General features: G+C 33.0%; 1 protein-coding gene across 1 annotated transcript in view; it reads right to left on the bottom strand.

Moving 5' to 3' along the window:
• Positions 1-20,659, bottom strand: part of LOC132753098 (serine/threonine-protein kinase 32A-like) — a 58,144-nt gene extending 37,485 nt beyond the window's left edge. The window contains exons 1-2 of the mRNA XM_060743518.1: positions 20,528-20,659; positions 7,222-7,403 (exon numbers count right to left, since the gene is read on the bottom strand). Coding sequence (XP_060599501.1) covers positions 7,222-7,273 — 52 coding nt within the window. The 5' untranslated portion in view covers positions 7,274-7,403; positions 20,528-20,659. The remainder of the gene's footprint in view (positions 1-7,221; positions 7,404-20,527) is intronic.
• Between the last annotated feature and the right edge of the window lie 4,293 nt (positions 20,660-24,952).

Genomic DNA, 24,952 nt, shown 5'->3' with positions numbered 1-24,952 from the left:
GCGATATCGGTGATTAAGAGCTTGCATATCTCATGATATAGGTTAATGTCGGTTATAAAATTGTAAAATATTTTCACCGATCGAGAATTTTAAACATGTTTAAAAATCCCAATCGGTAATTTTTCACTGATGAAACTTATCTTTCCCTAATAGCAGTTGATAGGTGGAAAACAGGTGACCAATAGGTGATATCGGTGTTAAATACGTTGTCGTCGGTTCACTCCATAGTTTGGCTAAAAAACCTACCGATCAATCACCGATGGCTCTGTGTAACTGGGGTGTTAATATTTTGACTTTTATCTTGAAACAAAAAGTAAACTACAAAAGGAGTGTATAATAAATTAACGGAAAAGTTAAACTAAACACCAACTTGTATAAGATGACAACAATAAATTAGTTGTATAATCAAATTAATATAAAATGTAAACAATATGTTCTTTCAATTCTTGCAATTCCAGAAAAAATTAACAAACACAACACTTTATATATTTATAACCATTTCCAATAATTGTATTTTCTTCTGGTTATTTATATTTCACAGAAATCATAATAACAAATCTGACAGAAAACAAATAAATATATTTTCCTAACGAAATCTACAAAAAAAGACATCAATAGAAAAAATAGACAATCATAATAAATCATGCTTAATGTTTTATTTTATCAATGTAACAGTAGATGATATCATCAACATAAAGATACAATGTTTAGTTTAGACGGTCTTCTTGGCTGAAATAGAAGACTTCAACATTTTTTAGGTAATTGCATGGTCTGGTATGGAATAATATTCCTGCATCGCCGGATATCTGAATGATATTCCTGCATTGTTGGCTACCTGAATGATATTCCTGCATTGTCCGATACCGGAATAATATTCCTGCATGGTCAGATACAAGAATAATATTCCTGCATCGTCGGATACCGGAATAAAATTCCTGCATCGCTGGATACCGGAATATTCCTGCATCGCCAGATAGCCACAGCCGAACCATTAACGTGTTATGTTACGTTTTAATCAACCATGGGTATCTGACGATAATATTCCTGTTGATATTCATAATCTAAAAAAAAAAATATGACTAAACATAGAAACAAATTTACCTTAATTCTTCAATAAATAATATGCTTTTCCTCATAACTTCCTAAATAAATTATACCATTGATTTTATGGATATATTTCCCCATATTCTTTTTTTTGCTATAAACATTTGCAGCAGTCATGTGCGGACACAATTGCGGACTCTTGAGTATCATGAATTTGTTGATATCTGCATAGAACTAAACTAGAAATGTGTCCATAGGACACGGATGCCCCCACACGCCACTGTTCTGTCAATCTTTTGACTCTAGGTCAAATATTTTTTTGGACTACATGTGCCACAAGTTGAAAACTAAAAATCAACAAAGGGCCATAATTCTGTTAAATTAGGTTAAGCAGCAAAAATTCCTTCCTTTACCACCATCTACACATTAAGGTTGTTAATCCCTGGAAGTTTAAGCAAAATCTGCCATCTGGTTTAAGAGGAGTTGCGTTCACAAAATTTCTATATAGTATATAATGAAAAAATCAACAAAGGGCCATAATTCTGTTAAATTAGGTTGCAGCAAAAATTCCTTCCTTTACTGCCATCTACACATTAAGGTTGTTCATCCCTGGAAGTTTAAGCAAAATCTGCCATCCGGTTTAAGAGGAGTTGCATTCACAAAATTTCTACATAGTATATAGTGAAAAAATCAACAAAGGGCCATAATTCTGTTAAATTTGGTCGCAGCGAAAATTCCTTCCTTTACTACCATCTACACATTAAGGTTGTTCATCCCTGTAAGTTTAAGCAAAATCTGCCATACGGTTTAAGAGGAGTTGCATTCACAAAATTTCTACATAGTATATAGTGAAAAAATTAACAAAGGGCCATAATTCTGTTAAATTTGGTCGCAGCGAAAATTCCTTCCTTTACTACCATCTACACATTAAGGTTGTTCATCCCTGTAAGTTTAAGCAAAATCTGCCATACGGTTTAAGAGGAGTTGCGTTCACAAGATTTCGGGACGTACGGACGGACGGACGGACTGACGGACGGACGGACAAGTGCAACGCTATATGCACCCACATTGTGGGGGCATAAAAATTCTTGAAATGTAGTTTGCTTATGAACGATGAAAAATAGAAAACAAGAGCTGTCACTAAAAAGTACCTAATGCCCCCTAAAGGAAGCTTCGACGTTGTGTCCAAAAAAAAATTCAAGCGTGAAAATCAAGATACTTATCATGCACAACTAGGCATGGTAAAAAACAATCCTGTGAAGTTTCACTGAAATCCTCCCATCGGCGTTGGTGATGAATCGTGAACAAGATTATTAAAAGGACAGTGCATTTACTATATGCAGCCCTTCAGGAGCATAAACAAGGGTGAAAATTGCTTAAAGCAAGTGGGATTGAATACTTCGGTAAAAGTAATTTTATAAAGTCTCGAATTAAAATACTGCTGAAAACAGAACAATAAAACATGCAAATCTTCTTAAAATATCAATATTAGGTAGCTGTAGACACTTTAAAATGATTTGCATTCTCTGAGGCATATCATAAAAAACTGGTTTATTGTTTACTTTATTACCAGCAATATTACCTAATAAAACTTGTCTCATCCGAGCTATTCAGACAAAACAAGATTGTACAAAAATAAACTTAATCAATAAACATAAAACACCATAAACTTAGAGATTCCTCCTTGGTTTTGGAATAACTACTCAAGGTTTATTAAATAGGAAGATGACAAATTTGTAATTTGTTACGTAAAATTATTTTTTCCATTCTTTTGCAGAGACAATCGCAACTACTCGGCCCTTTCCGTCAGTCTTCGGATAAGGACCTCGAACACAATAGTATGAATACACAGAACGGATGCGGTATTTCGGTCTAACCTACGCTAAGAAACTAAACATGTAAACAAATAGTAATTTAATGCTGGGAGTTGTTTACAAGTTTATTTTCAATATATGTAGTAAACGTTCACCTCAAATAAGTGATATCATAGATACAAAAGCAAACAATTCATTATTTATATATTTATTATTATGGTTGTAGAAACCGAAAGTACAAAAAACCAACCTGTTGACATTTCGTCGGATTTATTCAAAATTGAACCTCAGAGGGCATATTTAAATAACAAATTGTTGTCGGACATATTTTCAAGCATAAGAGTACTGGAACAGACATTAGATGTCAAATATATACATTCGTTTCACATTATCTCTGTTTCTGTTTACATCAGTAAACCACGTGGTAGAACTACTTTCAATCCGTATTGTTTCCGAGGTTAATATTGTAGATGATAGCCGAGGCAGTTCCAAATGTTGCAGAGAATCATGATTCAGGGAGAAGTCATTTCTCCCTTCAGGAAAAATAGGAAAAAGTTTTAAAATTAAGGGAGAAGTCATTTCTTCCTTCAGGAAAAATAGGAAAAAGTTTTAAAATTAAGGGAGAAGTCATTTCTTCCTTCAGGAAAAATAGGAAGAAGTTTTAAAATCTAAGCAGAAGTCATTTCTCTCTTCAGGAAAAATAGGAAGAAGTTTTTCAGGAAAAATAGGAAGAAGTTTTGAAACTTAGGGAGAAGTCATTTCTCCCTTCAGGAAAAACAGGAAAAAGTTTTGAAATTTAGGGAGAAGTCATTTCTCCCTTCAGGAAAAATAGGAAGAAGTTTTAAAATCTAAGCAGAAGTCATTTCTCTCTTCAGGGAAAATAGGAAGAAGTTTTGAAATTTAGGGAGAAGTCATTTCTCCCTTCAGGAAAAACAGGAAAAAGTTTGAAATTTAGGGAGAACTGTCATAATACTGTGTCATTAATGAGGGGCTGTTCAGATTTCATTCCATTCCCAGTCTAAATATTATAATATATATCTTTCCATGTTTATACATCGTATATATGTACATTTTACTTTTAGGAAGTACAAACTTTGAGATCATATAAAATGATGTTTTACCATCAGTGATTTTTTTTTACCTTTTCATTATCTGTAAAAGCCTATTCCTTTGAAATTGGGAAATTTAAGTGCCATAACCTTATGGAAAATAGAACAAGAGGGCCATGATGGCCCTGAGGTCGCTCACCTGTATATAGACATATGGGTTTTTTCAAAGAAGATTTTTTAAGTTTTTGCTATACACATATAAGGAAAGTCAGTGACCCCCCGGGGCAGGGCCAATTTTGACCCCAGGGCTTTTATTTGAACAAACTTGGTAGACACTTATTAGAACATGTTTCATGCTAAATATCTTAGCTCTAACTCTTTGGGTTCTTTAAAAGAAGATTTTTTTAAGTTTTTACTATATGCATATAGGGAAAATCAATGACACCCTCAGGGGCGGGGCCAATTTTGACCCCAGGGCTTTTATTTGAACAAACTTGGTAGACACCTATTAGAACATGTTTGATGCTCAATATCTTAGCCATAGCTCTTTGAGTTCTTTAAAAGAAGATTTTTTAGTTTTTTTACTATATGCATATAGGGAAAATCAATGACCCCCCGGGGAGGGGCCAATTTTGACCCCAGGGCTTTTATTTGAACAAACTTGGTAGACACCCATTAGAACATGTTTCGTGCTAAATATCTAAGCTCTAGCTCTTTGGGTTCTTTAAAAGAAGATTTTTTAAGTTTTTACTATATGCATATAGGGAAAATCAACGACCCCCTGGGGCGGGGCCAATTTTGACCCCAGGGCTTTTATTTGCACAAATTTGGTAGACACTCACTAGAAGATTTTTCATGCCAAATATCTAAGCTCTAGCTCTTATGGTTTTTTAAAAGAAGATATTTAAAGTTTTTTCTTTCGGTTGCCATGGCAATCAGAGTTCTGCATGAAATTAAATTCTTTGAACAATTTTTAAAGGTGACCACCAAAGGAACATTCCTGTGAAGTTTGGATGAAATTGGCTTAGTGGTTTATGAGGAGATGTCATTTAAAGTAAAAGTTTACGGCCGGACGCCGGACGGCCGGACGCCGGACGAAAAGCGATCACAAAAGCTCACCCTGTCACTTTGTGACAGGTGAGCTAAAAAATAATGAACAAATTTATAAAATATACAACACTTACTTGTATGACTGTACAATGCATGTTTAAATGTTTGTTCAAAGGACATGATGAAGATAAAATTCATCCCATAGAGTTACCTTTGATAACTAAATAATAAATATTGGTGAAAATTTACAGCATGTCAAATGACAAATGTCAAAACAAACTTTCCATATAACAGATGCTGATTGCTAAAGTAAATACATTCAATGCAGTTTTCAATCAGACAAAACATTTTCTGGCAAATTAGGTTGCAATTCATCAAAGTTTTAATACATTTTCAATAGAGACTTCAAATTGTCAATTTTAACTAGAGTAGACTGGAATAAGATTGGGAACTACTTAAGTAAACAATATTATTGTGTGAGACAGAAACTGTAATATAAAGAATTTCTTTATTCATCTGACAATTACTGAATTAGTCTTGTTAATGTATTAAAGGGACTCCACTAAGGTTTTTTGACCTTGAAATATTTTGATAAATTTTTGTTCCTTTTGATGTTAGTCTTGACCAATAGCATTTGTGCAAAAATACAGATCCTTTGCTAACTCCGATTTTCCAGAGTAATTCAATACATTTCTATGACTTTCAATTTATTTCTGAGTATATTTCTTATTAGTCTTGCATATCTTTCTGTTTTAAGGTGTCCCACTTGATCTATGTCAAAAGTTCAATGTTATGTGTTTATGATTTTTGACCTCAGTGAAGTTCCTTTAAAGGCCCCAAGTTTGAAATTTCAGTAATATTCTAAGAATCATGATTAAAACAAGTCATATTGATGGAAAAAATTGGGGGTTCACCGGCCTACTTTTTGAGTTATCTGCCCTTGAAAGTGAGTTTTTGATCCTGTTAAAATCATCGGAGCTGCTAAAAAATGGAATACCAGTATAACATTAATTTTGACCCTATTTCTTTGCTAGTTCTAATATGGTGGACATGTTTAGTTTCTGAATCCGAGACTGTCAGTTGTTAATTGGAAGAATGAAATACTGAAACTAAGAGAAGCTTAAAGTATGTAGATGTTGTAAGTATTGTACCAGCTCCTTATTCCAACAGTATCAACAGCATTGTTGATTTATGCTAAAAGTGTTAATGAGATTTCAAGGCAATGATGTATTAGATTTGAAAAGCTAGACAAGATTTCACAAATAAAGCAGTCAAGTTACTGGAATAAAAGCGCATTACAGGATTTATCTGCTTGTACCATAAATCGTATATTCTACCTAAAAGCATTCTGAAATCTGTTTATTTCTGTTTAAGTAACCAAAGCAACAAGACTTGTAAGTATTCCCAGACTGTAAAACAGGAGCCTACAAATAAGCCGAGTTAAATGAAACCAAATCAACAAATTTATTGGCAAGTGCTCCTTAAATTACATTATAAAGTCCTTGTTATCCACTAAAATACGACGACTTGGTGCTAAACTCCTGTATCTGCTTCTTTAATTTATAGCAGTTACAACACCTTGCCTTTCAACAGCCTGTGACAAGGTCATTGGATGGTCGCAGACGACCAATTTGTCAATCAACTGAAGCCAATCAGTGGTTAAATCAATCAACCTTCAATTGAAAAGACTTATCAAAACTCCCATAACCAGAACAAGTGATGTAAATTGATTGAACTGGGCAATTTTCACACTTACTAATGACCATTGAAATGTTAGGCACTGTCAATCGGTGGAAAAAAATCTATTTATACTGATAAGAAGCTTACGTAACCTTCCAATTAAATATAATTTTCTAGTATTGTTTGCAGATTTTATGTGGTAAGTCTGGCCTTTAAAAAAGATAGGTAATGTAAATATGGTGTCTGGATAGAAGTTTGAAGTCAAGACTGTTTTCTTACATCACATCTGTCATCATTATTTGCTTTTTTTGGTTGGGTTTTGCGTCACACCAACAGAGTTGAGGTCACATGGTCACTTTCCAGCTTTACTGGTGGAGGAAAATCTCAGGTGCCCTCTTGTGCATTATTTCAGGCTACAACAAGCACCTGAGTAAAACTAACGATGTTAAGCTAGCTAGTCAACATGGTCAAGGTCAGAGGCAGGTGGTTCCAATACACTCAAAACATTCATGAAAACATGCTTCAAGTTTAAACTTGCAATACTACTTAAATGCTACAATACTAGAAGAATTGAAGACAATTACCTTCACCTGAAGCATCAAATGGAACACCACGAGTAGACTGGTTACCCCCCATAATCTGAGCACATCCTAATGTGCACCCCAGTCTGCCAGATAACCAGTCTCGTAATCTGAATTGAGGCTCTACATCAGTTGCTAGACAACCAGTCTTCTATTTTCAAAAAGAGGCTTTTACAAGCGGTCTCCTGAAAAAAAAGGCAAGGTATTCATTCAAATAAGCAACAAAACTAATTTTTTTGCAAAGCATCAAGGTCACCACATGTTTTTGTACTAAGAATGTAATTTCATAATCATATCTATGAAGCATGTGCAAATATTACTTCAGACATTGTGTTAATTAGTGCAAATGTACAAATTTATTAAGTGGTTTTAGCTAAAAGAGACCTATTCATATGTTATTTTCACAAAGGAAGGATTAGTGTATTGAATTAAGTGGTCTGCATTTGTAAGTTATATCTCTGCTGCACTTAAAGCTATTTCATCTTAGTAGAACTACTGTGATCATACTTAGTCAATAGTGCTTATCTAAGGATTTATAAATATTTCAAGTGATAAACACCATCAAGTAGACTTTTGTTTCAACTTTTTTGAATTGCTTGATATTAGGTCTGTAAACTTGCCTATAAAAAGAATGTGGGTTATGAATTTTGGAAGAAGTGATATATATACGTATTGAATGTGCTTACACATACTCATAACAATAAAACAAATAAGTATTCTAGAACTCAAGTCAATGTCTATTATTGTCAATACAATTTCCCAATATTATTTGTTTAAACAATGCAAATTGATTGTTTATTTTACAATAATAGTGCTTGCTCCTTTCAGAATAATGACGTGACCCGATAGCACAAATTTCATGAGTATAACAAAATGTTGCCACATTTCCACACAACGGCACACATCAACAATGAGTTAAGCTTTAATTTTCATTTGATTTTTAAAGATAAGTACAAGCTAAAAACAACGTTTTAATTAATTCAAGTTTAAAACAATTGCAAGTTGAAATAGATAAACAAATTTTTACTAGAGGTTTTTTTCACAGATATTGGGAGGGGGGGAAGCCACCCTTTTAGGCCCCAGGTGATAGAAAAGGAAAAGCTCATGAATCAAATTGAGTTTTCATAAAATTTCTAAAACTTGATTAATATGCTGACAAATTCAACTGCTTGATTTTTTTTTACTTGTTTTTGTTATATAAAATTTACCCTCCTTAACTCTCTTAACCAGATGGCAGAAACTGATTCCATGTGTGCCAATATTTGATCATTGTCTGCACTGTTTGCTACTCAGTTAAGTATTGAATATTGAAATTTTCCAGAAAAATGATGAATGACTTTGTCTAGATTGAAAGATCGACTAGTCCATTTATGTTAATAAACATGGTTTTATTGTTTTCATGGATACATGTATATGGTGCACCAACACAATTTAGGTCATCACAGGACAAGACAACAACGCAGAAACAAGAAAAGATGATTTTGACTAACCTCGGGTGTTACAAACTTAAAGCAGCACCAGAGGTCAAAACCACCTCACTTGCTGGAGCTAAAACATGCATAGACTCTAGTAATTCAAACAAATTTTTTCTTGCATAATCATACTGCCAAATGGTTTGTAATTAATCACGGCATGCTTACAGCATTACAGTACACATGAATGCTCTAAACATGCAATATTCTAGTACAACAGTACTCAATATTTGTATCTTTTAACCAAGATATTAAACATCAAAGAATTAATTTACGACTGCGAAGCTTTTAATTTACTAATTCAAGTCACTGGCAATATATATATCTCATTCCACCATTTCCATAAATAGTAAAACGGAAAATTGACAGTAAATCAGACCGCAAAGAATCATATTTATGAGAAATAATGTGAATGTTTTGATGTCGTAAATTGATATTCTAGTCATTAAGATGTCAGTATGCCTCTCAAGGGCTTAAAACATGCAATGTCATATTTTGTTAATCTAAATATAATGCTTTACCATTTTCATTATGATTTAATCTATCTCTAGCAACAGTACAGAAAAAAATATACCATGTATACCACATGACCTGATGTCATTTGAATCCAGTCTTTTTCATCTTTTGAAATAAAATTTACAGGAAAAGAATTGTTTGCTAGCCTAGTTCAATAGGGAAAGCACCATTTGTAATCCAGGGGTCAAGGGTTTGATCCTTAAATGAGGCACCTTGACAATTTCATGTAGTCTGACCATGCTAAAAGGCACGCAGAGTATGCTCGCAATACCATAGACAGCAGACCAGTCATCGAATTTAGCACTGGTCCGGTGGCCCATGGCCAGTGCTAAATTAGTTCAGGCCAGTGCTAAATTAGTTTTTGGGCCAGTGTAAATTTTAAGAATATTTACTTAAATATATAGTAGAATAAATTCAAAACTGGAATTCGGGCCAGTAAATTCAAAATCTTAAATTCAATGACTGTACAAAGAGTTTTACCACATATAGACTTCAATATTTTGATGACTTACCAGGTTTTTTTCCCTTAATTGTGAAGAGCCCAAGGCCTTTCTAATTTCTGAAAGACATTATCAAAATTTTTCTTCAAATTGTGAAATTTAAGGTTTTTTTATCCCTTAAAATTAGAACTAAAAGAGGACGCTCATATTGTTGACATACGGTATTTTGTGAAACACAATTTGAGTCTCAGAATTTCCTTTCATTGACAAAAACGAATCATTTCAGATATTTAGAATTAAGTACTTTTAACTTGGAAAATGTTTTAGTGTATGAGGTGACTCCAAATTTCCCAAATGAAACTTTGCATTTTATTGTTATAACAGTTTTGCAGCGGTATTCAATTTAGAGAAACTTTCAATTGTGAAAGTGTCATTTCTTTCAGTTATGAAGTTAGAATTATGGGTGCTGGCATAATTGTGTGCTGTCTGATTCTGGTCTGCACAGCTCACTACTCAGTATTTTTTTTGGAAATTTTCCTTGAAAGTGATGAATAGTTTTGTTCATATTGAAAGATGGGGGGCAAGTTCCTTTAATTTATTTTGCATAGTGCATGTAGTAAGGGTTAAATAAATGCTGTCATAATAGCACTGGCATGGTTTAAGAGTAACCTTGGAAAAAAGGTTTTTACATGACACTAGGAATATTTGAAAGGTTTTAAAATGAACTGTTGGAACTTGAGCTGAGATCATAACAAACCCGAGTTTGCCATCATTTTAGAGCCAGGCCAGCATTCATGCCGGTGTAACCTGACAAAAATCTTAACAGTTGGCTACTAAATTTCAAATTTTTTAAACAAAAGTCCATAAAACTTTTAATGGACTTTCAAAAACTCTAAGCTGGGCAAATTCAGCGACGTAAATGATGGCAGAAAATTTCTTGAGAAAATGGACTACTTTTGTACATATTTTTAGTTTTAATATACATGTATACAAAATTAATTTTAGTTTAGTGTAAGAGGCTATGATAAGCTTATAGACACACTTCTTGATCAGATCCTGGAACCAACCAGTACTGAGCTGAATCACGGGGGAGGAAGTGTTACACAAAGGATGGAGTTCTTATGATAACTTGTACAGGAGTTCTTGTGATAACTGTCATGGAGTTCGTCGGAAAACATCTGTATATACTACAAAAACACTCGTTAAAATGGTTATTGTCATCGTTCAAAAATGAGTTTTAGGTGCTAAATTAAACTTTAATTATTAAGCTTGTCTTACATCTTGTATTATGTGTCAAAGCCTAATTCACAGGCCATTTTTCATCGCCTCTTGCTTCAAATCTGGTAGTTTTGAGTAAAATTTCCAAATTACTTGCCAATTCACAAGTTTTGACTGGTTTATTTCTGGTCTTCATCCATCCCATACATAATTACCTAATTATAATGCAAAATTGCAAACATTAAGCACCGGCTAACAGATTTATACCCGATTTTTCAAATGTCCCGGAGTTCTTGTGATAACTCTGAAGATGTCACAGAGTTCTTATGATAACTTTTGTTATTGCCAGTGTGTTTCTTGCGCTAAATCACGGCACTTTTTAGTGTTTTTTATTATTCAATGAGATTGTAAATCATTATGAAATGTAGTACGCTCATCCTATAATCCTTATAATGTTGGTTTTGAGTGAATTTTAGTTCAAGAGATATTATTTCTTACCCCCGTTTCTTTATCAAAGTATTTCTTTTTGTTTGACGCATATTTCGTAGACATGAAAAAGGATTTATGTACTGGTTTCCTAGCAGTTTCCGGCTCCTAGCAGTATTCTGGCCCTTTATCATTTTCATCCAGGCATACAGTCTATTTTTTCTCAGTTAAGCATCTATGTAACTGCATCAGTCCGAGTAACATTTGTTTTCTTTGTAATACAGCAGTTATAATAGTACAGCGATTAATATGTTTTAAAATTTTGTCTGTTGTTTTAAGTTACATTTGAGAACTTGCGACACTTACAAGCAACACCTGGGGAATTCTAGTTTGAATGCCAATGCACAATTACTGAAATCCCATTCTAGGTAAATCACAATAATAACAAAAATATAAAGTCAAACTTAGTTCGCTCGAACCTGGAGGGGCAGTTCAAATTTGTTCGAGAGATCGGTAGTTAGAGCCAACCGCAGTTGAGTTTTTATCATGTATCGTACTTTTTCAAGACACAGGTGTGAAAGTTATCCTGGTTTTAAACTTATTTATTATGGTATAAAATGATACAAATTACTTAGCCCTTATAGGTAAGGGAAGCATGCCTATATATTGTCTGCTTAAGAAAGGTGGGTGAAACTGAGTTATGAGACATTTTTGTTTTGTTGTTTAAGCCATTATACTGCTGAATATCAGTGGCCGCTGGTTCAATTTTTTACTGTAGCTGATAGCCTATCATCTATTTATCCTTTGCAGACACTTAATACAAACGTTTTGTCCACATTTTTGTGCAAAAGATGATCGTACTCATGCATTTCAAAATGACTTATAATCTTATTAAATGATAATAAACGCCAAAACGTGCCGTGATTTAGCGCAAGAAACACACTGGCAATAACAAAAGTTATCATAAGAACTCTGTGACATCTTCAGAGTTATCACAAGAACTCCGGGACATTTGAAAAATCGGGTACAAATCTGTTAGCCGGTGCTTAATGTTTGCAATTTTGCATTATAATTAGGTAATTATGTATGGGATGGATGAAGACCAGAAATAAACCGGTCAAAACTTGTGAATTGGCAAGTAATTTGGAAATTTTACTCAAAACTACCAGATTTGAAGCAAGAGGCGATGAAAAATGGCCTGTGAATTAGGCTTCGACACATAATACAAGATGTAAGACAAGCTTAATAATTAAAGTTTAATTTAGCACCTAAAACTCATTTTTGAACGATGACAATAACCATTTTAACGAGTGTTTTTGTAGTATATACAGATGTTTTCCGACGAACTCTGTGACAGTTATCACAAGAACTCCTGTACAAGTTATCATAAGAACTCCATCCTTCATGTAACACTTCCTCCCCCGTGTGAATGAGTGTAAAATTTTTTGCTCAAGGAAACAACCTCTTGACGGGGGTTTGAACCCATGTGGCTAGCGATCATTAGATTACTACTCTGATGTGTTGGACATGTCGCCCATTTTTTTGTTCTGATTTACTAAAATTAAACTATATTGTTGTTACAAACATATACATACAAATATATTTATGTTCTTCGTCACATGTGAGAAAACAACAATATAAGAAAGTGATAATTATATTGCCTTCCAAAATTTTCACACCATAGTTGTGCCATCAATTATGTAGTAATAATTTCGTATGATATCATTTTCATCATTTTTCATCATGTATGAGATATATATATATATATATATATATATATATATATATATATATATATATATATATATATATATATTGTACAGCAAGTATTTTTTTATTTGATAGCAGCTAATTGGCAACTTTTATTTATTAATCGAGGTCATAATCATCCTATATGTTGCTACTATAATACACTTAACAAGAAGAAATCGGCAACAATTTCACAACCTAATAATGGACATTTTTCATTAAACGACGAGAAATCAATTGCTTGCTGTAACAGTTAGAACTATGATGATAATGATACACATTATTCGTTAAAACTTTGATGAGAGAAATCTGTGTGGAAGCAAATCCATACAGAACCTTATAGGGGGTCTCGATTGTCTCAAATCTATTTCACTCTTGCATAGTTTAACATTTTCAAATGGAGATACTCCGGAACTACGCAAATGCATGTTTTTCCCATCTTCAAACAAACTTTAACAGTGACAACTTTGTAATTATATAAAAAATAAGCCCAATGCAATTTGATCACTTCTGTGGATGCTTGTGCACTTATAATCAAGCTATAACAATAAAAATTTCTTTGTAACCCGGAATTAGATGAGATAAACCAATATTTGCTTAATTCCAGGTAACATAAATCTATTTTTAACACAAATTTTTTAACACAAACAAAACTTTAATCTCTTGACTGCTACAGCTTAATATTCTTATTTTTTTTAAATCGCTTTACAAACAACAAATATGCAGTTTCAAAGTCAAGTGGTTAACACATCAGACTAGTAAATTGTGGATTTCTTCTTGTGTGGGTTCAAACTCTGTCATTAGGACAAGACGTTGTTTCCTTGAGCAGGAAAAATTTACATGCATTGCTCAGTACTGATGATTGGTTCCAGGAATGGATTCAAGAGTGTGTCTATAAGCTTATAACCTCCTACACAATCAAAATAAAACTAGAAATGTGTCCAAAGGACACGGATGCCCCCACACGCCACTGTTCTGTCAATCTTATGACTCTAGGTCAAATATTTTTTGGACTACATGTGCCACAAGTTGAAAACTAAAAATCAACAAAGGGCCATAATTCTGTTAAATTTGGTTGCAGCAAAAATTCCTTTCTTTACTACCATCTACACATTAAGGTTGTTCATTCCTGGAAGTTTAAGCAAAATCTGCCATCCGGTTTAAGAGGAGTTGCGTTCACAAAATTTCTACATAGTATATAGTGAAAAAATCAACAAAGGGCCACAATTCTGTTAAATTTGGTCGCAGCAAAAATTCCTTCTTTTACTACCATCTACACATTAAGGTTGTTCATCCCTGGAAGTTTAAGCAAAATCTGCCATCCGGTTTAAAAGGAGTTGCGTTCACAAAATTTCTACATAGTATTTAGTAAAAAAATTCAACAAATGGCCATAATTCTGTTAAATTTAGTCGCAGCATAAATTCCTCCCTTTACTACCATCTACACATTAAGGTTGTTCATCCCTGGAAGTTTAAGCAAAATCTGCCATCTGGTTTAAGAGGAGTTGCGTTCACAAAATTTCTACATAGTATATAGTGAAAAAATCAACAAAGGGCCATAATTCTGTTAAATTTGGTCACAGCAAAAATTCCTTCCTCTACTACCATCTACACATTAAGGTTGTTCATCCCTGGAAGTTTAAGCAAAATCTGCCATCCGGTTTAAGAGGAGTTGCGTTCACAAGATTTCGGGACGTACGGACGTCTGTACCAAAATCTGATGTTTATGAGGCAAATGAGCTCATAAACACCACCTGGACCAACGTCCATAAGCAAAATAAGCTCATAAAAACAAAAAAATAGCTCTTAATTTGAATTTTATGAGTTTATGTTCTTTATTTAACTACGGAATGAAGCTCATAATAATCAAATGTTGGCTCGGACGGACGGACGTACGGACGGACACTCGGACGGACAAGTGCAACGCTATATGCTCCCACTCTGTGGGGGCATAATAAAATTCTGTATAAACAAATCGTGGCAGACTAAGTGCCCTTATCATATTTAGCAGTGTACCTGTTTAAACTTTGTGACAAACAAGATTGATATCAAGACTAGGAGATTTGAGCCGCGTCACGACAAAACCAACATAAGGGGTTTGCGACCAGCATGGATCCAGACCAGCCTGCGCATCCCCGCAGTCTGATCAGGATCCATGCTGATCTCTTACAAACCCTATAACAAGTAGAGAAACAGATAGCGAACAGCATGGTTCTGATCAGACTGGGCGGAAACCCATTATGTTGGTTTTGTCGTGACGCGGCTCATTTCTAGGACATCAATACATCATAGCACACAATGAAAATTGCTTGAAGGATATATAATTACAGCTCTTTAGAGAGATACCACTAATATATCTAGAATGTCCGTAAGAGGCAGAAATATACAGGAAATTCTGATTATTGTCAATGTCATTTTGTCACAGTATATTACCTTGTAGACAAGCTGGCAGTCACTGTCACATTCAATTTGTGACACATACAGTATATGATACATACATTTCTGATTGTCCGTTCACATGGAAACTTCAGCATCCTTACTGTTGATACACTACATATAACATTGGTATTATACTGTAATTATCTAAAAACACATTTTACAAGTTCTTCTACTTTATTTGATGATTTTACCTATTAATCGTTTTCATACTGCCATCAGTAATTTTAGGGACTTAAAATCAAAATACTAAATCTTTCCAAGCTGCAAAGTCTTCTTAATACAAACTGATTAGCCAGGCATTTCATTATTATAATCCCCATCTGAATTTTTAGAAGTACCTTTACCTGTTGTATACTTTTGGTTGCTCAATTTTTTGTATTTTGAAAATTGAGTAAGCTTTTGCCACCAGTATCGAGCCAAGCAACCTGCACCAATTCATTGATGCAGTCAAGCTAGGCTATAATACTGTTGGTAGCTCATATGTTTTTGTATTTTGAAATTTAAATCAAATGAACTATTCCAATTTCAAATCCATTGCATATATTAAGGAAAATCAATATATAATCTTATAGAACAGGCCTTTGTGGCCTGACAGTAAAAGTTGTTGACTTAGAAACACCATCACAGAATTTCAAGACAAATCTATATCTTATAGAACAGGCCTTTGTGGCCTGATAGTAAAAGTTGTTGACTTAGAAACACCATCACAGAATTTCAAGACAAATCTCTAAATGCAACAAGAATTTGTAACAGAGTTACCAACATCCCCCGCCTCGGGGAAGTTTTATATGAAGCGTAAAATAATTGTGCTATTTCAAAAGATTGAGGTATGGAGTCTAAAATTATGATCAATGCTAGATCTGCAAATGCAACAATAAATTTATTAAAGAAATAAAAATGAAACACGGAATTTAAAAATCTATCATGTTAAGCTTTGACCTCTAAGTGTGACCTTGACCTTGGAGGTAAGGCCCCCACGATTACACGTTTAAACGGATTCGTTTCGATTTTCATTCATAAACGTTTACGATATTGTTTACCGTTTAATCGAAATGACCATATTGTCTTAAAAATATCTTAATCATTGCCTGTAATCATGGATTTTATCAATTCTAGTGGTTTATTCCAAAGTATTGTTTGATTTTATTAACCTGTCAATTCCATACTGATTATACGGTCAATGCACAGTATATATTAATATTCGATAAATGTTCGGTAAATTCCGTGAGATGTGCGCAGTAAGATGTGATTAAATTCATCTTGTTATTTTGAATTAGTTACACTGACCGTTATAGTGCAATAGGGTAAACCACTGGTATATTTTATCTGAATGTTCAACGTGTTGTAGGATCGAGACAGAGTATGTCCAGTATTTTTTTTCATAACTATTTTCTACATGTTTTTTAAGATATGGTTATTCCATTTTTAATATGTTTTGCACCATTTTGTAAACACTATACATTTGTATATAACAAGAATTAATACTGAAAATTCATTCCGATTAAAATCAATAAATGTAATTATACAATATAAAATGTGACAATTCAGTGTTTCTTAGTTGGTTCATATCCGTGTAGACAAATTGCAAGCGCTTGACCATTTTCATTAAAATATACTTAAAAATAAAGAAAGAATAAGTCTAAAAACAATATCAAAAAAGGGGATCGAACCTCGGACCCCTCATGCATTAGGTAATCACTTAACCGACTGTGCTATTGCGGATGTTACAAGAACCTACATTAATCTAGTGAGAGTTTTCCAAACGTAAGTGATACACTCCATATTAATTCTCGTAAAATAAACGGAAAAAACCGAAGTGGGATCGAATATGTAAATGAGTGCTATAATGTATTCATAATTGACAGGTCAATAAAATCAGACTATAAACAAACGGAAAATAGGTGTTTAAAACCCTCAACACAGCATTACCGTGCAAAATTGCTTGTGACATAATACATTTTTGGTAATACAATGCAAAAAATTTGTGCTGACTCAATCGTGATGAGCCCTGCACATTCTTTATTTATAAAAGATAGAAAGAATGACATCATTTGGCGACTCAAATACATGGTGTGTATAGTACATAGAGGTACCACCGTTTAAACAGTATCGTTTCGGTTCTTAGCAATCTAGTAAACGTTTACAAAAAATTGTAAACGTGGGAGCCTTACTTGGAGGTAGGGATGCAGGTCTTGTGCATGACATATCATCTTATTATTGTATCTATTTGTGCCAAGTATTTTTAAAATCCCTTGAACTATGAAGAAGTTTATAATAGATCAGTCACAAAATATACCCTATTACAGACTATGTTAATCTTTGACCTCTAAGTGTGACCTTGGAGGTAGGGACCCATGTTTTGCCCCTGACATATTGTCTTATTATTGTGATTATTTGTGCAAAGTATTTTTAAAATCCCTTGATCTATGAAAAAAGTATGGACTAGACACAAAATATACCCTATAACAGACTATTTTAATCTTTGACCTCTAAGTGTGACCTTGACCTTGGAGGTAGAGACACAGGTGTTACGCATGACGTATTATCTTATTATTGTGACTATTTGTGCCAAGTATATTCAAAATCCCTTGATCTATGAAGAAGTTATGTACAGGACACAAAATATACCATATAACAGACTCTGTTAACCTTTCACCTCTAAGTGTGACCTTGACCTTGGAGGCAGGGGTGCAGCTGTTGTACTTGACATATTCTTTTATTATTATGACAATTTGTGCCAAGTTATTTCAAAATCCCGAAGAAGTTCTAGACCGGACACAAAATATACCTTAAAACAGACTATGTTAATTTTTGACCTCTGAGTGTGAACTTGAACTTGGAGGTAGGGATGCAGGTGTTAAGCATGACATATCATCTTATTATAATGACTATTTGTGGCAAGTATTTACAATATCCTTTAATCTATGAAAAAGTTATACCCTATAACAGACTGTTAATCTTTGACCTCCAAGTGTGACCTTGACCTTGGAGGTAGGTGACCGGTTATTGCGCATGACACATTGTCTCATTATTGTGAACAATTGTGGCAAGTATTTACAAAATCCCTTCAAAGATAAGAAAGTTATGGACCAGACACGACATTTATCCTCAAATAGACAATGTTGACCTTGAATAAGAAAGTGCGACCTTGACCCTGGAGGTAGGGGTCTGGTTGTTGTGCACGACATATCGTCTTATTATAACAAACATTTGTTCCAAGTTATTTCAGATTCCTTTGATAAATGACAAAGTTATGGTCGGAACACAAAAGTGTGACGGTCAGACGGATTGACAGACGAACGGAGCCTATTTCAATATCCCCCTTTTTCTTCAAAAAGGCGCGGCACAAAAATATTATTATCAATCTACTATATCTCAAACTACTATATTTCAAAAAAAAATTACTGCAACATCATGTCACACAAAACATTCTGCATGCTGGCTGCCAATGCCTTTACTCACACAAAATGTAACAATGCTTGCAACCAGCAGTTAGATTCGTCAACCTTGTAGAAAAGGCATCTTTAAAGATAGGTATCAAACTTTTAAAGTTATGAAAGGGCAAAAATCACTGGCCGTCAGTAACCTTTCATAATTGGCCAGAGAATCCCTCTCTTGTACTATAATTCCTTATTTAGTGGGAAAATTGTCTATATCAGGAACTGTTCTCACTGTCACAGACTAAATTATAGCTGATGCCACACAAAATGACTTTGTTGGTCAATATAAGGGAATATCGTTCTAATAAGCCAACAAAAATCAATAGAAAATTTGAATTATATCAAGCACAAATTTCAGACGGAACGAAAATCAAGTGTATCCTAAACAAATGGTATGCTACTTGATTAGATTTAATATTTTTATAGAATAATAATTGAACATCAGTTCCATGTCAGTAATCAATACTTTTGTCTCAAGAGGTTTAGCTATCAGAGTATCTAGAATCTCTCAAAGAAAATGGGGAAAAATTGTATTACACTTATAGTCACTTTACATGGACTTCGATGATGCACATTTAATGGTGTTCGTGGGAATAGAATAGTGACTGTACGTCATATGCAATATTAGACAAAAGGGATGGACTCTTGACGGACTATTGTGAAAAATGAAGCCACTTTAAATGATTTATCCAACATCAAATTTGTGTATATTTTAATTTTCCATTAGATATTGGATATCACCCTTATTTGGAGTTTTTATTACTATATATGAACTGTTCTCCCTCCATGAACGGGCATCTGAGTAAAACCAGGACAGCTTCCACACATAAAAGAATCCAAAGGCCTTGGTGGGATTCCCACCAACAGCAGTGCAGGATAAGTGGTTTTAAGTGAACAACCTTACTGTGTCCACTTTGAGCACACAAAGTACTAAAGCAGATGTACTTTAAATGGTACATAAATGTTGAAAACATATTACCAATCCTGTAACCATAAAGTCCCTTTAAACTCATATCAGACATTTGAAGTAGTTACATGTACAGAACATTACATTGCCTTTGTACCACTTTCTCATAAAATCATTGGAATATCCTAACTAATGCTTTAAAATATGGAACAATTCAATGTCATTTTCTATTATTTAAAACATCAAAATAGTAAAAATAAGCTACAAAATAGTATAATTAGTATAAAGTCAGCCTGTACAGCATGCCCAAATAAGTACACTTAGTATCAGCTTTAAAACATCATCAAGATTTTATAAGGAAGTTCAGACAAATCAGCTGTGTTGAATAAATATCACACAAACGACAGATTTTAAGATAAAAAACTACTTAATGCGCCAGCAATTACTGCAGATCAATTGCCATAGAATCTTTAAAGCTAGACTGTCGTTCTATAATGGATCAACTCATCTTCAATAACTTTACAACAAATCTATCAATACGTCAACACCAACGCAAAGAAAAAAGATCTGGCAAAATCTTATGTTACAAAATCACAAGTTAAAGTCTTTCACCTACAAAATGTTAATGTTATAGGAGTGTTAAAAAAAACATCTAAGGAACCTAAATGTCAAAGAGGCACTATATACAGTTGCATATCTCACCTTTCATGTATAATATCCAAGAATTTATTAAGGATATAAACCAGTATATGATAGACTGTGTATAACTTTATCCACAACAACCTCTTAATTACTAATACTTCAGAGTTCACTTGACTTTATTTCCTGAAAATATATACATAGTATATACATATAAAACAAGGACAGACACTTCATTACACACTTTTTCATTCTTCATTAACGATTTATATAACTTATAGTTAAAGCTACATACATCCAGACGAACCAAAAATATTTTGATAAAATCAAATCTGAGACAAATGTACTAAAATTTTAGGAAAAGTAAAAAGATTCAAGATTTAAGTCATAATTTACATGTTATGTGTGATTTAACGACTGATTTTCCAGTATTTATAACCATATTTTTACTGTGTTACTAATGCAGTAAAGGTTTTTAAAAAAATTTGTTTTGACCTTATTTTGGTAATTAACTTTTGAGTCCTACTTGTAATGCGTAATTTGCTTCTTTTGGTTACCTCACAATTTCACTTTTAAATAATTATATTTTCAAAATTTTTGTGAAAATTAGCATGAATATGGAGGCGTGCTGCTTTAATACTGTCAAACTATTGGAGTTTGAAAGATTAAATATCAAAGAGAAATTATCTTTTTTTTTTTTCTTTTTTTTCAATCTGTTCCAAAGCCATGTTACAACAATGTCATAGAGCATTGTCTGGATGAACTTATTCAAAACTGGTTATCTTTATAGAGGTATCAAATTCAAATCCCTTGGTGATAATATCTGAGTGATTATACCTTGGTGATATATCTCATATAACACTAAATAAAAATACCTAAATTATTCATGAAAATAGTTTATCTTAAGGTCCACAAAGAAAAAAAATCAAACTTAATACCAAGGGTTTTTATTTAAAACTTTTATAAACAATGTATTTCGTCCCCTTAAAAAGGCCATTGAGGCTAAAATGTTAGAATATTTTTTTTTTTAAAAACGTTTTGTTTTTTGGTCCGGGTACTTTTATTCCTTAAAGGTTTCATTGTCATTTTAAGCTAAGCAATAAATTTTGCTTTTTTGTTTTTGGGCAATAATTTAAAGGAATATTGATTAAGTATTTTAAAAAAATAAAAAAACCCTTTGTCTACTTTTGACTATATTCACATATTAAATCTCATTCATACCTTTTTCAAAATGAATTCGTACTTTCTTCATTCAGCACTATTTCTTATTTCTTCAGTCTATTTTCTCATTTTCATATTTCTTCGGTTAAAAAGTGTAACTTATCAAACTTTATTTTTCGCATTCTTTTTTTTCTTTTCAAAAAAAAAAAACATTCTTTTTCTGACGCTTAATAAAAAATTGTAACAATTGATTTTATTTATGATGTAAAATAAGGTTACAGTTTAATCTTTCTGGTTTCACAAATTTTTAATTTCCCACAATGAAAATTTTATCATTTTAAATATTGATTGCTCAAATTACCCAAGTGTTTTGCTGTAAAAACACGACCTTTGCTGTACATGAAAGCCTTTAAAAACAGACTTTTCCCCAAAATTATACATGACCATAATTTTGGATGGTTCTCAAATTTTGATTGGCACTTCTTTATTTTTGGGATCTAACGAATTAAATTTGAAAACAATCCAAAACAACAGAGCTTTGCCATACATGTATAAAATTATGACCATATAATTTTGGATGGTTCTCAAATTTTGATTGGTACTTATTTTTAGGATCTAAAGAATCAAAATTTTGAGAATTTCCCCAAACATGTCTGACCTTTTACAAACCATTTTTAGATTTTTTATATAATTGCTGTTTCCTTAGATACACCTGCTGGTGGAATGAACCTACACAGTCATGTGACCATTGCAGACTCATTATCAACTGGCTCACACATGCTTTTTTTATCACAGTCATGTGTTTTCAATTTTCAGTTTCAGAACTTAATTTACTTAAAGGCACGTTATATTTATGCCTTAGAAATTTTAATATATTAAAGACCAGCGTTATAATTATGCTTTTAGAATTATTAAGAATCTTACACTGGCTGCCAGTACAGACCGGAATATCTAGCTCGAGGGTAATTTTTACAGGGGGAAGAGGCTCTCCCCGAGTTTCCGAAAAACGTTCCCCGAGAGCTAGATTTCCGCCCCTGTAACGCGCCGGTTTTTGTTTTTTTTCCTTGTTAACTACCAATTTTTTTCAAAACAAATTTGAAAATGTATTCTATTGCGCATTTTTTTTATAGTAGGTATGATTAAATTCTTTTAAAACGGAAAAAATGAGTCACCCCAAAGACCAATTCATTATAAAAATGGCGCGCGTCCAAATGACGCATTAAAGCACGGACTTGTTTACAGGGGGGCGGTAAATGGGTTTTCTAGCACCGGTGTAAACGGTAGAAAATCCTGTCTGATATGCAAGAAAATAAAATATTTTTATTTTTTTAAAACCGTAAAATTCTGAATTTTTAATGTTTGGGGACGGGTTTTTAGGGGAGGGTTAGAGGGCTGTTGCCTGAAGAAAGAAGCACTCAATGTGAAATAAGTATGCCAGTATTTCCAAGAAATGCTTTTATTTTTAACTTTCGAAAGCTTTTCATTTTTGGTGTACTAATGATTTATAGTTACTTAAAAGTTACTCATTGGCCAATTACCTTAACCATCTTTGTCTTCAGCTGTTGTTTGGCAATTAGTACAGTTGTAGTGATTTGGTTTGTATTTTGTATGGAAGTTAAAATATTACTAATTATTTACATTTGGCTACTATCATGACAAATTATTTTGCATTTAGAATTTTCAACAGCACTAACCTTACAATACATGTATATAACCAATAAGAGGTAAAAATATGCAAAAATACCCCTTAATGCGTTAGTAACATAGCAGAATTATGGTGATTAATAAATGTAATGCAAATTCAGGCATTCATAGCACATAACAATTAACATGCTAATTATTAACTGAATCTTGAATTTCCTTAATTTTCTTAAAATCTTTTTGTATTTTTCTCAATTGTCATTTTCTTGAAATATTTTGGCTCATCTCGAGGTGTGCAGCTTTAAACCAGAAATGCCCTGATATGAAGTTTCAGTTGCAAAAATATTCATGACTTATTTCCGTCAATTTACAAAATTCATTCCAATAAATTCATTTTCTATTTGATAAAATATGAAAATATAACAATTTACAATATTTCTAGCCTCTGTGGATGCATTCCCGAAAATAACCAACCAATAAACTAGATTTTTTCATTATTTTGTGACATCATGAAAAACTATCAGTTTTGGAAATCAAAGCCTGTAGGCAAATCTAATCAAACTGTGTTTTTTTTCCCTAAGATTGTGAATAGAAGTCAGACATATAAATTACTTTTTAGGAGACATGCAATAAAAACAAATCATACCTTTTTTACTCATAGGCTAGAGGACAAATGAAAATAATAATGAAAAGCAAAGCTAAGTTTTTCATCATAACAGAATTTCATTGACCCCAATAACATTTTGTTGCTTATGACTCTTTGTCATACGTTGCGAAAAAAAAAATGCAACAATTCTAAATTAAACTGCAAATCAATATGACAGGAATGAATTTTGTTTAAATAAACCAGTGTCCATGACCAAATTTTTTTTGGGGTTGGGTTTTTGACATTGCATGAACACACAAGTGGTCATATGGTGACTTTCCAGCTTTACTGGTGCAGGAAGACCTCAGGTGCCCTTCCGTTTATTATTTAAGGGCACAACAAATGGGCACGAATGGATACAAAAAAAGAAAAAGAAAAATACTAATGATAAGTAAAATGAAAAAAAGTCAGCCCTAATGGAGATTACATAATTATACTTCTTCCCAGGATATTGATTTATCTAATGTCAGATCATATCATTTTTCTTAATGAACATTGAAATCTACTAATGGTAAGTCGTTTTTTTCTTCTCTTAACTTATGACCTAAAAAGGTTAGTGTATTAAGCTTCATGTACATGTATATCTCTGCTGCCGTTCTAAAACATTTCGATTGACTTTTCAAAAATAAATATTCCAAAATACTTTTTTTTTTTAATTTGGGAGGGGGGGGGGGGGTTACTTATTTCATCATTTTTTCTCATTCAAAATATTTAAGTTTTAAAATGCAGTGCCAAAAAAAAAAATTGTTAATACATGGAACGTTAAGTTAATAATTATGTGGGGTGTTTAAAGGCCCTTCAGCTGCTATTAAAAAAGAAATAAAAATTTTTTGGGGCAAACATTCTAAAACAGATAAAACCGGGTTTATTGTAAAATTTCAAAAATTAGGTAAAATCTGATAGAGAAAAAAACATTTATTTCTTTAAAAACAAGCTCCCAAACCCATGATTTGTTCATAGTGGGATCAAAAAAAAACATCAAAATTGAATTTTCCCCCCTCATCCAAAAAAAAAGGCCCAAATTAAACACTCAGTTACCC

The sequence above is a fragment of the Ruditapes philippinarum genome, unplaced genomic scaffold (assembly GCF_026571515.1).
Source record: "Ruditapes philippinarum isolate M1 unplaced genomic scaffold, ASM2657151v2 ctg3094_1_1_1_1, whole genome shotgun sequence".
NCBI classification, from domain to species: domain Eukaryota; kingdom Metazoa; phylum Mollusca; class Bivalvia; order Venerida; family Veneridae; genus Ruditapes; species Ruditapes philippinarum.
Note: the sequence above shows the minus strand (reverse complement) of the source record. Positions and strands in the feature narration are given on the sequence as shown.